At 37.0% G+C, this 15628-nt stretch overlaps 1 protein-coding gene across 1 annotated transcript in view; it reads left to right on the forward strand.

The window, feature by feature from the left end:
- Positions 1-15628, forward strand: part of LOC132124140 (ephrin type-A receptor 3-like) — a 62013-nt gene that overhangs the window by 2148 nt on the left and 44237 nt on the right. The window contains exons 2-3 of the mRNA XM_059534993.1: positions 7732-7796; positions 9247-9916. Coding sequence (XP_059390976.1) covers positions 7732-7796; positions 9247-9916 — 735 coding nt within the window. The remainder of the gene's footprint in view (positions 1-7731; positions 7797-9246; positions 9917-15628) is intronic.

The raw sequence follows: 15628 nt of genomic DNA on the forward strand, positions 1-15628 counted from the left end.
GATCTAGGGGAGGTTTGACTATAAATTTAAAGCATAGGAATCTATCGGATAGGATTTTTTGCAGAGCATTTAGGCATGATGTCTTTTGGCTGACTGGAGGCTGGAGGAACCCGTGACAACCTTTTACACTATATAAAGATATTTTTATTTTTAATAAGTGCCTTCTGTTGCCCTCTTGCTCTTCTAGTTAGCGCTAAGGTCCCCCTCATTAGCTTGTCCTTTGTGCACGTTCTTACTGCATTTAGTGATGGTTTCTCGTTTGCTTTTGTTTCCCTCCCAGGCACTCTGGCAGGGAAATTAGCATGAGAAAACACACTTTTTATGTTCAATTCAGCTGTGCTCAGAGGCTCTGTTTTGCTCTCGTTCTTTCACTCTCCCTTTCACCATCTCTTAGTTACTGACCTAAAGAAAAGCCTGAATTTACATCTCTCTTGTTTGCGGGTTGTCTGAGGAAGTCTGTTGATTAGTCTAACCTGTGGCCTTCTTTTTGTTTTCTGCAGGTATTGGTTATTTTTCCCCTTCTAGTTGATAGAAAGATGGTTTTGTACATGAATACTTTAAGTGCTCGACTGGTATTTACTTTGCTTACAGATTTTAATTAGTCGTGACATTGCTGCTGTTCTATACCTGCCATGCAGTTCATTATTGAACATTTCAGTTTAAGAAACTGGGTTGGAAACTTGGAGCTAGCTAGCGTTACAAAATCAAATTTTGCATGGTTATATGACATTTAATGGACCAGTCTGATTTCCAACAGATGTATTTGCTGATATAAAGCTCAGAGAAAAGCGCTATTGATTCCAACTTGGACACATTGGAAACATGTGTCTGTGGTGAAATTTCTTCAAAATTATGTTTCATTGCTTCTTGAACATTTCACGACATTAAGGCCATTTTCACATGTAGGCTACACAGGTATTTTAATAAACTGAGTTTTTCCTTCTTCTGTTTAAAAAAAAAAAAAATCTCCACATGAAAAAACAAACACATGCTATGAATCACTGTCAAGAGCATGCCAGGCCAACAGGTGGCAATCTCATCCGTAAAGCCATGTTGGCCAATCAGAAGCCTAAAAAAAAGTTTAAAGTAGACGGAGATAACAGTGCTGGTTCTGATGTCACAAGCCAAAAAATGCCAGTTTTGCTCTCTACACGATAACACTGCCATCCTGAGTTTTTGAAAATCTTCAGCCTGGCAGGCGTTTTCAAAAATGTTTGGTTTCAGTGACCTGGTGCTGCGTTTACGTGTGGACGAACAGCCAAACCACGTAGAAAAAGCTGCGGTTTTAAAAATAACCACGTTCATGTGGAGTTTTATTCGAAACAGATGGATGTGAATATGTCTACATTTCATTACATTGGTTGTTGCAGGTATCAATCTAAAAGATTAATGCTAACGTAAGACTTTTTGGTTTGCTTTTACAAATCTTTGAGCTTTTTTATTGTGACTCAGGTTTCTCAGGACTCTGATCATTCCACAATGCTGTAACATTACCAGATGAGCTTCCAAGCAAGTTTACTACATCAGAAAAGCAATACATTTGGAAAATAATTATTTATAATTTATTAATCTTCACTGTAATCATAAGTTTTGTGAAAAGGAATAAAAGTTGCTGCTGTTTTACTGCCTCCAGTGTTCATTTCAGCTGGAAATGGCAGTGAATTGTATAGTAGAGTTGTCCTGTAGAGGTTGATTGAATCAGTTGAATAAGTCAATTGATTTTATATATATAAATAGTTGATTTTATATAAATAACTATGAGTCAAAACCATTAAAATGAGTGCTCTTACATTTTTCTGAGTGCTGCTGCTCTGAATTGCAGACCTTATCGCCCACGGCTGCATTCAGACTCCTGCAGATCAGACAGCTCATGCGGTAGAATGAGTCTCGATGCCTGTGGCATTTAAGGACAGAGGCACATGAGTGCTTTGGATCGTGTCCGAGAAGCTGGGTGCATTCCATTGGGTTAAAAACCATGTGAATCTCCTGAATGAGACGTTTCATTATTGTGCTATTTACCTTTACTTGAGCATCGTCGTTGAGCTTGTGAAAAGTAGAAATGTAATCTTAATATAATCTTCTTCAGCTTGTTGAAGGAATAGTTCTGTAGAAAATCCTGTCATTATTTATTCACCCTTATGTTGTTCCAAAGCAGAATGTCTTTATCCTTTGTGGAACATAATAGAAGATGTTTTGAAGAATGTTTTAACTGCTGCCTTTTGCAATGCAAGTCAAAGGAGTCCAAAACCCCCAATGGGACCTCATTGACTTTCTTTGTATGGACTAACAAACACTGAGTCATTTATCAGATTCTCTTAAAAATTATTCCATGTTCATTTCAGTTGGATTTGTACATTCTCTTGTTAATCAGAAAAAAAAGATCAACGTAAATCCCACCTTTCCATCAAGGGTTAAAGGCATTCTATTTTAACAGCTGATCTTTTGTCTGATGCCGTTTTTGCATTAAGGACATTTCGGTCTTGGTAAAGTAATGAGACTTGATTAAAACAGATCTCTTGTGTGTTCATGTGTGCACAAGACCTTTAAGCTGACAACAGCTTTGATCTGTCCTTATTGTGTGACCCACTCCTTCACCTTCATTAACATGCTCTCTACCCTCTGTACCCAATACTCTGCCCTAATGTTTTCTAATGTCTGAGACGGTGTGAATTCTGTTGTGCATATCTCATTAACAGCACTACACTTATCACTGATGTTCTGCTCTCCTGGGGATTTGAAGCTCGTGTGCTATGAATCCTGGGAGGTTTTATCGAATTGGACCCCTGCATTTCATTAATGCAAGACTTAATTGCATTTAGACTCATTCCGAATTTGAAAACGGCTGTTTCATGCGTATTACCAAGCTTTTTTCCTTGGATTGAAGTTAAAGAATTTTGTTAATATAAATAAAATTTGTTTTATGAAATATGCTCATTTGGGAATTGAACTGATCCCTAACCGTAAGTATTATATTTAGGTTCATAACTTTAGGTTCATGAACTAAGTATTTTAATATTTAATTTTTTGGTAGGCAAATTGTATGATTCAGCCCCATCTTTTTTTATCAGCGGTGTTCTGAGAAACTAATCTCTTTAATCAGCCTTTAATTATAAAGGGTCGTTATGAAAGCCACAAACTCAAAGGTGAATTCATCCATTTCTGATGTGTCCCAGTTTAATCTCTCTAATTATGACTTGTGCTGTTGTGTTGTAACCTGTTTCATGCCCTCTTGGGATTTCATGTCCAACGTGGGTGCAGTTTTGTTTGGATGTTGTGCGTCTCCGCACACACATCCAGACTCATCAGTGCGGCAGGTGTGGTCCGAGCCGTGTCTGTGCTTCTAATGAGACATCCCAAGAGTGTCTTCCCTGCTGTCTTCCACTAACTAACACACAGGTCACCATTTCATGCCATGTCTGGCAGCTGCTCTTTTACACCACTAATCATGAAACAGACTTTGGCATGGCCGGTCAAACGTTATTAGGTTTGGAAAGGGCCCTTATGTGTTCACTGTAATTCACAAGCTTATGTGGTTCCTGTCTTAAAGAGATGTGTCTATTTTTTTTCACATAAGTAAAAAACAAAAACAAATGAATACTCCTAGTAAGATCTTACCTAAAATAATCAGCTATAGTTTGTACCTCTTTAGCACTTTATGTAGTGCATTCAGATATGAATTTAAAAGTACATTGATATTTAATTCCTTTTTACTTGACACTTCTTTTTTCTTTATTGAGTGGGCGGAGCTCAGTTTATCTCAGCAAAGCCTGTTTGACAATATGATGCTGTGGCTCTCTGGTATTTGTGTGGGTGATAACAGTGATTGTGTGGTGATTTCTGTCTCGGTTTGTGAGGCTTATATATCTCTTGCTGTTGTCTTTCAGCTGTGGCTCCAGTGTGAAGGTCATGATCTTGTGTGTGTGTATGTATGTGTATATATATATATATATATATATATATATATATATATATATATATATATATATATATATATATATATAAATTAGTTTGTTGTGTTCGAGTGCTTTGTTGTCAGAAAGATTAGGAGTCATGTAGGATACAGGTTCCTTCCTGCCTATTTCTTGAGGAAATCTTATTAAAGACGAAATGTATTGAAAAATTGTTGTCAATATCCGATGGATATGGGTTAGAGTAGTGTCCTATTCATTGAAAGCCAAATAAATGATTCTGTAGTTTCAGTAAAATAAATGCATCAAATGGTTGTTTATATAGTTAAATATAAAAAAGCAAACATAAAAATGTGAGAAAGCAATATAGATTTGGCGGGAAAACAAATAAAATGTAAGTCACTACAGTAGTATTTCTTTTTTTTTTTTCATGTTAGAAATTTACAGAAATTCAGAAACACTTTATCTATATTATCTTATAGTTTCCCATTTGTAAATACAACTTAAGAGGCCTTTCGTGTCCAATTTCTAACTAGGAAACTCATATTTAAGGTAATTCCGATAGCGTGTGAGGGCAGCCTAAAAAAAAGCAAAAAATCTCCATTGGTGTGTTTGGACCCATGTCTGTTTAGGAAATACCAGAACATCTTAATTTATATGTGTTAAAAAGGTTTGTCAGTGGATATCAGGAGATCACTCATGGGTGTCACGCTGTAACTCGATGGCTTTTATTTTGGGCATCGAGTCAAATGAGTGTGATGCTTGTGCCAGACAGCCAGGATCTCTGTGGCAGGTCTCATCAGTCTGTTGAGACAGAATACCACCTCCCAGTAGAGCAGACCTCTGACGCCCCACCAGCAGTGACTGACAGGAACTGCTGACTGCATTTCAAATACACCCCACCACTTCTGTCAAGACGACTGTATGATACCGATCTCTTACAACAGATATGCTTTCCGTGCTTTGAGTGGATGCTGTGGAAACTGACATATCCGTCTTTGCAGGCTTTGTGTTTTGTGCATCAGTAACCCCAGAGTCCTTTTCTACGAACCATAATTTATTTTTACAGATGTGAAAGACTTATGAGACTTGAGGGAGAAGTGTGTGTGTTTTTTTTTAAACTGAAATACTTTTCAGTCTTAATATTTAGAGAAAAGTCAGCCCTAATTTTTAAAAAAAAAATTTTTATACCAGGTTGGAGTTGTACACTGATTTTCTATCATGGACCTCCTGAATTAGCCTTGGCCACCCACTGGCCACCCCATGTATAAAACTCTCCGCCACTGTGACCACTGCTCTCTTCCTAGTGTTAATGGTAAATCTCATCTATTGGCCTGAGGTGCTGAGATCTCTCAGCCACTCCGAGGGATTCCAACATTTGCCATATCAACAGCTGCATAACCTAGAGCTAATGATGAAGAAAAGCCCCCCCCCCCCACAACATATAACCAGCTGTTTTAGTAAAGATCACATGTATTGGCCTGGTCCTGTACAAGACTGTAACCATATTTGAGATAATGGGGGCTAAATATTATTGGCTGGTGAAAAGGAAACATCCCATACAACCATTATTAGAATGAATGCTTCACCCACAGTGTATGTAAAGTTTACGATTTTTAATTTAATGTGATCTCTTAACATCATTTTGAATTCTATGGTACCTAGTTAGGAAATCTTGTCATTTTATTGTGTGGGACTGTCATGTCTTTTGGTGAGCCTGATTATATTCTTCCTTAAGGACTGCAGAAACACCAGCTTTGTGAAACTATCCTTTCTCTTTTTCTTTGACGGGTATAGATTAAAGGGATCTTTCACCTTTTGGATTACAAAGAATTGAAAGACTTTCTATGTGTTTGAAAACTTGACTTCTTTAACATTTGGTCTTTTGTGACATCTGGTTTGCATAAAGTTTGCAGTTAAACTTGTCAGTTAGGTAATATTAACATAAATGAGTTTTGTTGAAATTGCATAAATGGCTTGTGAATGTGATAGATAACATCAGTAAGAATGGTTTGATAATTACAAAACAATCTTGTTTTGCCATGTATGCCATTAATTACTTTGCCATTATTTCTCTCAAAATGTCCTATAATATTTCTAATAACAAAATTTCCAGCAACTGTTATTTGTCAGTAAAATAAGTGAATTGTGTGAAAATTGTAAAACAATCCTTTGAAATAACTAAAAAATAAATGTACACATTTTATTAAAACATTATTAAAGCAAATATGAAATTATACATTTTAAGTTTATAAATCTATGTTTATTTTTTTTGTGCCAGTTTAAATCTGAGCTGCTGTCCCAACTGAGCAAGTGAATAAATGATCTAGCCTGGGCTCCTTGCTTCTGTGATCTGTAGATTAAAGATGTTCATGCTAGTTTATTCTGGTTAGTCACTGTTTGGTGCTTATCTTGCTGAAAGCAGCAAAGCAATTATGTTTACTTGTAAAACAATGTCAGTTAAGTTGGTTACACCTGATCTTGCAGGTGCAACTGGTTGACCAAGTGGTCTTGCTGCAAAAAATGGTCAGATAGTTAACATAGACCATCATCTTGCTGGTTTAGAAGTTTGAGCATATTAGTTGTTTGTGATTTAATAGCCTGGTGTCCAAAACACAACATTTAAGTCTTTTCATCAGGGACTGTATATCAGTTGTTTAAAAAATGCTCGCTGAGCCAGAACTGATGCCTCAGGTGTTACATATTTTGCCTAGCTGTGAGTTAAATGTTACCTGCTGTTTGCATTAATGGGCTGTGTGAGGCATGTGGCTGTATTCATTTGTTTGTTTTATTAAATGTGTCTTTGAAAGGCTGAGCAGAATGATTTCCAGATCGTTTGGACTGATATATTGGCCTGTCTGGTTTTACCCCTTCATCAGAAAACAACCACACGAGCACCAGCGGTTAATGGCATCGTAATCTGTATTCGGTTAAGAAGCAATATCCTGCTTTGACTCTACATATGGTTTTCTCTTCGTGCATCGTCATCAAATTTACCCAATTGCTCTGTATATGACCCATAAAACCAAACATAATCCATGTTTCCACATCAACCAACCATCAAAGTGTGATTTCAAACTGCACACTGTCTGCATGTCACACAAACTCATTGGCAGTCGGTTTTAATTAAAATTTGGATCCAGATGGTCTTTGATTTTTCTCATTTTCCTTCTTCCTTTTTTTTTGGAAATTGTCACAAAAGGGCACACACATGTGCCAGGAGAGGGAGAGGTTGATATTCAGCGAGAAAGAGGAGGAACATCTGAGGTTTGGATGTGATTAAGAATTAATCACCCTGGTTGCTAGCGATGTAATTGGTTTGGAATGGAGCTCAAAGTGGGAAGTTCAGGGCTCTGACCAATGGGAGATTGAAAGATTGTAGCAAAAATAGCACCATCAACCTCTGAAAACATTGATGTGAGAACAGATGTCAAAAAGACTGCGTGAGGAGCTGGAAATGTTCACAACTGAATATCTAACTCCATCTGATTTTAGATTATTGCGCTTAGTTGTAGAAGTTGTTGAGGTTTAAATCCACTGTATATGTCATGTACCATCTAAATAAAACTGGAATGAATAACCTCAAATGCAAAGTGTTGAAAAGACTGTTACAAGTGATTCTGACATTTGTAGAGCTCCGTTGTCTATATTTTATTCAGAAATACTGTAGCCTTGAATGATTCATGCTTTACATGACATCATGCTGTGTAAAAACCCCATTGTTGTTTATGATAAAACTGTAAAATATGATGTTTTCTAGTAAGTATACTAGCACTGTGGCTTTGATTAACTGTGCATCTCTGTCCTTTTCATTCTTTTACAGTTACTCTACTCGACTCCATGTCTACCCCAGGTGATCTGGGTTGGGAAGCATATCCACCAGAGGGGGTAAGTACTTGTGAAAGTCTGTAAAGCACAGCCAAAATAGATCAATCATCTTAAAACAACAACAACAACAACAACAAAAACCTATGATTAGGAGCTCTATGCTTGTGAAAATTGCCTTAGGGCTTTCTCACAGTACCTTTGCCAAAGATTTGTACCAGAAATCAGTTCAGTGTGGAAGCCACTGTCACAGGTTTTGGGATGAGTGCAAAGTTTTTTATGCTTCAACATCCAATAAAAGGAATTTAAAGAGTAACAGTTCAAATCAATTCAAAATAGACAATGCACTCTGGTAAATTAAGTGTTTTTTTTTTAGATATCTAAGTATGTATCTATTGTTCTAGCTATCTGTAAAGCCTACAAACCATCAAATTTCAAGGCTTATAGATATGAAGTTTGTCTTGGCCACAGTTTTTTTAAATGTAAGAAATTTCTTTGAAATTTCATTTTACTTTCTGTACATTCTAATTCAAATTTAGCAACTGAATTGGAATTTAAAAAAGCATTGTAAATTCTGGATGCTGCACAACCATTGTAACGTCTTATGGTTGTCCTTTTTGGGGTTTGAACTTAAAACTTTTAATTAATAGGCCATATATTTAACTGTTTCTCCTTATCCAACCAGTGCTGTTACACCCCAGATTTAAAGTGTACTGCTTGATCTTTTCTTGATCTTTCTGACTGTCAAAAATGCTCACCGCTCCCCTCTGTGAATATACAGGCTATGGGGGGGTCGTAAGAAAGTCTCATTTCAAACAACCCTGCCAACCCGCTGAGTAACGATTCTCTTTCTCCTCTGTGGGAGTTGGTTCTTATCCCACGCTTTCGTTTTATTCATTCAAATCCATTTTCACATGATGATGAATTGTAATAGTGGCCTTGGCACAAGTAGTCATGCTCGGATTCATGAGTGCCTGTAAAGAGAAATATCTCATGCTTTTGTGTGATGCTTATAAAGCAGGGGAAGTGTTAAAGGTTTGTCATGTTCAGCAATATGCATACTACACTTTTAAACTGAAAGATTTGAACGATTCACATTGCTACTTTTTGTGCTATTATTATTATTAACCTACAGACTTACTGACGTCAGTGCCAAACCAAGTTATTTTTCATGGTTTTCGCCTTTGTTGTTTACCTTTTAACAAATTAAGTTTACAAAGTACAATTATAACATTTTCTCTGCATAAACAATGAGTTGATTTATGCATGAACAAAATAACTGAGACAATGCAGTTCATAACTTGGAGCTGATTGTCTGTCAAATGCACTTTCCTCCTGCTGACAGTTAAATGAAGCCTTTTCTCATAATGGGACCATCATGTGTCTGTCAGAATCTTTTAGAACCCACTCTAAGAGCCTAGAAAGATCAGAACCAAAGTGCAAAGTGCAATTACCAAAGCATTAAGGGATGTGTGTCTCTTTGTATTGATCGACTTTTTTGTCTGTTTGTCAGTGGGAGGAGATCAGTGTTATGGATGAGAGGAACATTCCTATGAGGACGTATCAGGTGTGCAATGTCATGGAAGCCAATCAGAACAACTGGTTGCGCACTGGACTGATCCAGCGAGAAGGTGCGCAGCGTGTCTACGTGGAGATCAAATTCACCCTGCGTGACTGCAACAGCCTTCCAGGAGTGCCTGGAACCTGTAAGGAGACATTTAACGTGTACTATCACGAATCCAACAATGCCGTCGCTGCACCTTTGCGCCACATTCGAGAGAGCCAGTATGTCAAGATTGACACTATAGCAGCTGACGAGAGCTTTACGCAGACCGATGTTGGGGATCGTGTCATGAAGTTGAATACGGAAGTGCGAGACATCAGTGGTCTTAGTAAGAGGGGCTTGTACCTGGCATTTCAAGACCTGGGCGCTTGCATTGCTCTGGTGTCGGTGAGAGTCTTTTATAAGCGCTGTCCTCTGGCGGTGCTCAATCTGGCCCGGTTCCCGGACACGGTGACGGGAGGCGATTCAGCGCTGGTGGAAGTGCGTGGTACTTGTGTGGAGGATGCGGAAGAGCTCGAAGCACCACGGATGTTTTGCAGTGCCGATGGAGGTTGGCTGGTGCCCATCGGCCGCTGTGTGTGCCGGCCAGGCTTCGAGGAGGTAGATGGACACTGCCAACGTAAGTATTATTGCTTTTACTGTCTCAAATAATTGCTTTAGAAAACATCAACATTTTTGTGGCTAGCTGGGTAAACGTGCTCTTGATCTAAAATGATTCTGTTTGAAATTGATTTTTGTGACCACATTAGTGGTTTTGCGTAGCAAACATTTCCAAATTCAGAGCTTTTTTATAGGTTCTTTCTGCTTGTTTTAGCATTATACAATCGGTTACACAACAGAAACTTGAGGTTACACAGTTAGATACTGTAGCAAATAGGTTTGGAGGTTTTGTAATGACTTAAAGACAAAGTACTAGAGTGTTCAAAAATGATCTAATGATTGGATGGAAGAGATTAAGATTGATTATTGTTAGATTATTGAAATGTGACTCCATCTGCAGATCCTTTTGTTGAACAATAGATAAGGATGGGTAGGTAAGTGGATGAATGGATGAGTAGTTGGGTAAGTAGATGGGTAGATAGATATAGTTAAGCTTTAAATGTAGGAGTGGAGATAAGATAGATGGGTAGGTTTTTAGATAGATAGGTAGGTGGGAAGATAGATATATGGGTAGATAGCTAGCTAGATGAGTGGATAGATAAGTATATATTTTTAATCTTTAAATATAAATGTACAGATAGATGGATAGTAGAGTTGTGCAATTAATTGAAAAAACGGTTTGATTTTGGCCTCCAACGATCATGAAAATACAATAATCGAGATAAAACGATTATTGCGCCCCATTCTGCCCCCTTTTTGCAACGCTGCACTTTCGTTCCTCCATAAAAGCCCAATTTCCCATGCAAATCAGTAAAATCATGTTACATGACATTTGCATAATGGGACATGCTTTATTTATAAAAGTATATTTATTCATGTTTTTAAAAGCGTGAAATAAACTTTCACTGCTCCTCAGGGAGAGATATGCGCTTAGAGACAGAACAGAACACGGACATGTAAAGTCATCATTTAGCCTAAGGTGCGCACCTAAATGCTCAAATACACGCAAAAATGTGTCAAAATGCTGCGCTTAGTGATTATTCATGTATACCTTTGTCGGTCATGTAATGAATGAACGTAAAGAGTTGAGAATGAAAACACGTGTGTTACGGTAATTTGGATCCATGCGGCTCTTAAAGTAACAGCGGGCTATTTTCCTGCTGCGACTGTGTGTTTATTAATCAAACAACAAAAGACAAATCTATAATCACACACTGCTCTTGAGTGAAGGACTTTTGTAGCTTTAAGAAACAAAAAAGTTTAATTCTTACAGTGAAGACTGCTGTTTTATTTTACATTTGACTATTAATTTCTGTAGTAGGCTGTAAACTGCTTGAGACTTGCATAAAATAAACATTAAAGCACAGTTTGTTTCATTTGTATCTTTTTAGTCTATTGCTGGTCCTTTGTTTTTTATTACTGACGGTTTGATTATTTTCAATAATTTTCAATAATTTTGTGGACTTGTTTGTTAGTTTGAAATTCCGCTGGTCTCTACAATGTAGATGTCATACAGTAGCAACCTTATTTACAGAGAATACATATTTGATACGCATCACTTTCTTTAAACAAATCACTCATATAAAGTGTTGGTCATATGGCCCCCTCATAATCGTGTTAAATAATCGTGATTACAATATTGACCGAAATAATCGTGATTATGATTTTTGTCATAATCGAGCAGCCCTAATGGATAGATCAATGTAGTAGACCTTTGTGTTAACTACATACTGTACCTCAATCAAAAATTTGCATCATAATCCTTTAGGGTGTGTTCTGCACTTTGGTGTCTTTCATACTTCCAAACAAAAAAATCCATTAAAAGGAGAAAATGCTAGATAAAACCTCACAAATCAATCTATCCCCCTGAGAAAGGTAGACTGCACACTTTATTATCGCATGTGCATGTTAACGGGTTTAAACTCAGGTCTTCACTGTTCTTTTCATCTCAGAAGGTGCTAATGGCTTCATTAATGTAGCTTGCTTTCTAGCCAAGATGAGGGGTGCTCTGTATTCATTTATTTATGTTGCTTTTGTTTCTCACTTCGCCTTTGGTGTTTTAAAGCCCTGTCACCTCTTAGCCTCTGTTTGAGGAACTTGTTCGTATGCCACCCCAGGACAGAGAAGGCTGCAGCTTTTAAATATTCATTCAGCCATTCTGGAGCGTTTTCTTGTGGGTGGAAGTGTAGATCAGGAAGGAGGGGGTTTGGACGGCGTTACAAGGAACATTTGAGTGGCATGCCTAGGAAGTAGACTGGAGAGATGGGGGTGGGATATCTATCACAGCCAGACTGATAGAGTCCTACAGTTAATGTCAATGATTGTATCTGTTAATTAGGATGTTAGCAATAGGGGCTAGTTAGATTTGATAACCCTTCTTTGCTGTGTGTTGTCATGATAGTGGCAGAAAATAGAGAAACAGGAAGTTGGGGTGGGATATATCCAAGGGTCTGTTTTAAAAATTAGCCAATAGCCTTTCGTTTACGTCACATTTGCAGTGTTGGGAAGGTTACTTTGGAAATGTAATAGGTTACAGATTACAAGTTACCCTGTTTAAAATGTAATAGTAGTGTAACTTTTTCAATTACTTTATTAAAGTAATGTAACTAATTACTTTTGAGTACTTTTTGATTACTTTTCTAAATTTGTGAAAATTAAAGAATAATAAATAAAATCATATACATCAACTTAAATACAGTTATCTAATAAGCATGTGACGTATTCTGTGTAATAAACTCCTGAAACATTGGTGTTTTTTTTAAACTGCTGTTTCTTTGTATATGATGATAGTTTTCTCAAAATAAGTAAAATGCACATGAAGTGACACAGAGCAGTTCTAGAAATTATGTTTATGTGCTCGTGTACTCCTATATTGAGGCAGCAGGGGTTGAAAACACTGCGAGCTTCAGTAGGCCTATATATGTGTAGTAAATGAAACCATGTCTTTGCCATTAATTTACAGGAGGGGCGGACTGGGAAAAAAATTCAGACTGGAAAATTCAAACTCATACAAACAAATTCATGGACAAAACTATTTTTTTGTATGGACCTGACATAAAAAAGGTTTAAATCTTTAATTTGGGGACATGCAAAATAATTAAAAGTTTTCTCCTGAACTGCACCTTCACTTCCATTTTTCTCTTCAGTCTCTTTATTTTGCCCTGTTATCCATCTCTCTCGTGACTTTAATACTCAAGATTGAACAAAACTATACTTTACAATACAATACCCTACAATACTACAATATTTTTATAGAAAAATCCTAATACTGTACACGAGTCATGTTTTTCCCTTACAAAAAATTACCATGCTTTTATTAGCCTATATAAAAGTAAAATAACCTTGTTTTTTTTTTTTTTGCAAATGGATTTGTATTTATTTTTAAATAAATACATTTGTAAAATAATTTTACATTTTTGGTTATCACAGTTAAAAAATAGTAACAATTTTCTCTGGATTTATAGTTAAATATTAAAATGTTAATTTTCGTAAGGGTTGTGTTGTTGTCTGTCGTAGCTCCCCCTAAACCTATAAAAAAAAATCTGATTTTTTTTTCAGCTAAATTCCTACTGTAACATTACAACAGATAATAATGATGTCCTTTATATAGTATTTTGAGTGATGACTGATGAGCAACGTGCTGCTGCTTGATTAAATACATAAAAAAACAAAGACAAAAAAGTATCTTTACAGATGAAACTGACCTGAAACCCTGAACAGTAGTTCTGCTTCTCTGCTCCAGCAATTCACTCTATTCTCTCTCTCTCTCTCTCTCTCTCTCTCTCTCTCTCTCTCTCTCTCTCTCTTAGTGATGGGATTTATGGCTCTTTGAGGGGATCCGGATCTTCGCGATCCGTTCCTTTCAAAGAGCCGTTCAAAAGAATATATATATAGTCAAATAGTCAATATAGTCAAATAATTAAAACTCAGATATCACACACCAATATCTGAGTTTGAATTATTCTGAAATATTGATTATTACCTCGTTTGTCATGTGTGGACTATATTCCATAGGGTTGCACAAATCCCTCTGCTTAGACAGTGACATCACTATTTTGGATTTACCTTTAGTACAAAGTGTGTGTGTGTGTGTGTGTGTGTGTGTGTGTGTGTGTGTGTGTGTAAAGCTACGTTGACTTATGTTATTCATACAATACCTACTCAAATAAACATCAAAAACAAAGCCGACTGCAATGAATTTCTGTGCAAAACAGCTTTTACTACAAATACTTTCACACAAGAACATTGTTATCACACAAGAACATTTTGATAGAAAACAAAAAATATTGAAAGTAGATAAAATTAGAATAAATAAAATGGAAATGTCTACATACTACATACTATTACTACTGTAAACTTTGCAAATAGGACATCAGCCCCTTCAAGTCAATGAACAATAACAAAGTGGGCTGCAATGAACATGCACAACTAATAACTAATATCATCACGCTATAAAGGGTTGGCCTGCGCTGGGTGCGCCCCTACCCCTATAACTGTTCTGTCTCGCGGAGGAGCTCATTTGTGTGCATCTGTGTGAAATACGCATAGGAAAAAAGAACGACAGAAAGAACGGCTCCCCTCCAGCCGCGACTCGGCTCCCATCGTTCATGTTTATGAGCCGTTCAAAAGAATCGGTTCGTTCGCGAACGTCACAACTCTACTCTCTCTCTCTCGCATTGATTACCGTTTGGCGGAGGCGCGGAGAGCGCGCGAGTCATGACTAACACTTCATGACTTATTAGAGATTTAATTATCAAATGGCGGATTCGCAAATGATCGCTTTAGTACATTCGGCAGGCAATTATACAATAATGATATTAAATAGCGGGCAAAATCGGCTGCCAGGCCACGGGGAATTGTCCCGGTTCTCCCGCGGTGTCCAGTCCGCGCCTGATTTCCACAGACACGCAGAATTTGCAAGTCATATATTGCATTTTTGGGGCTATATATTCACAGACACTAGTCGATGTCATGTTTTGATTCAAGTGTACTGACCTACTTTTGATTTAGTGATCCAAAATGTGGCATAATCCGTCCGCGTTAGGCATTTCGTTTTTATGACTGGATTCTACGAACCAGACTGTATTTCCGCATCCCGGAAATTATTAGGGCGGTATGTCTCAGAATAGTCAGTGCAATTTGGGAAAGAAATCAGTTAAATCTGTATGTGGATGTGTGTAAATATTCAAATGTAATCCCCTTTGTAATCGTAAAAAATTTCATAAGTAACTGTAATTTAATTACTCATTTTTTCTTAGTAACTGTAACTAATTACAGTTACAATAATTTTGTAATTACATTACGTAACGCCGTTACATGTAACTAGTTACTCCCCAACACTGCACATTTGTTATGTAATTTTCTAATTGCTGTTGCTAGTCAGAATCTGATGGCATTAAGGACGGACGTTCTCATTCTAAAGAGCATTTGGTTGGATTAAAATGTGTTTAGGAACATGTATTGGTTTGTTTTCCCAACAGAGAAAAGCAGTGCATTTTATGTGTATACATGCAAAAAGATAATTTATACTGGCATATAGATAATCTCAAAGCTACTAGGCAAAAATCCCCAAAAATCCAGTTTTGAGAGTATATAAACGGTCTTAACTATACAGTTTTATTTTAGTTTTTATTTGCATGCAGCCTGTGAAGACATCTCATTAGAAAATGTTGTCTATATATTTTCTTTATGCTGTCATAGGACTCAGTGTATCTTGCTACTTTCTATTCAG

The sequence above is a fragment of the Carassius carassius genome, chromosome 42 (assembly GCF_963082965.1).
Source record: "Carassius carassius chromosome 42, fCarCar2.1, whole genome shotgun sequence".
Lineage (NCBI taxonomy): Eukaryota > Metazoa > Chordata > Actinopteri > Cypriniformes > Cyprinidae > Carassius > Carassius carassius.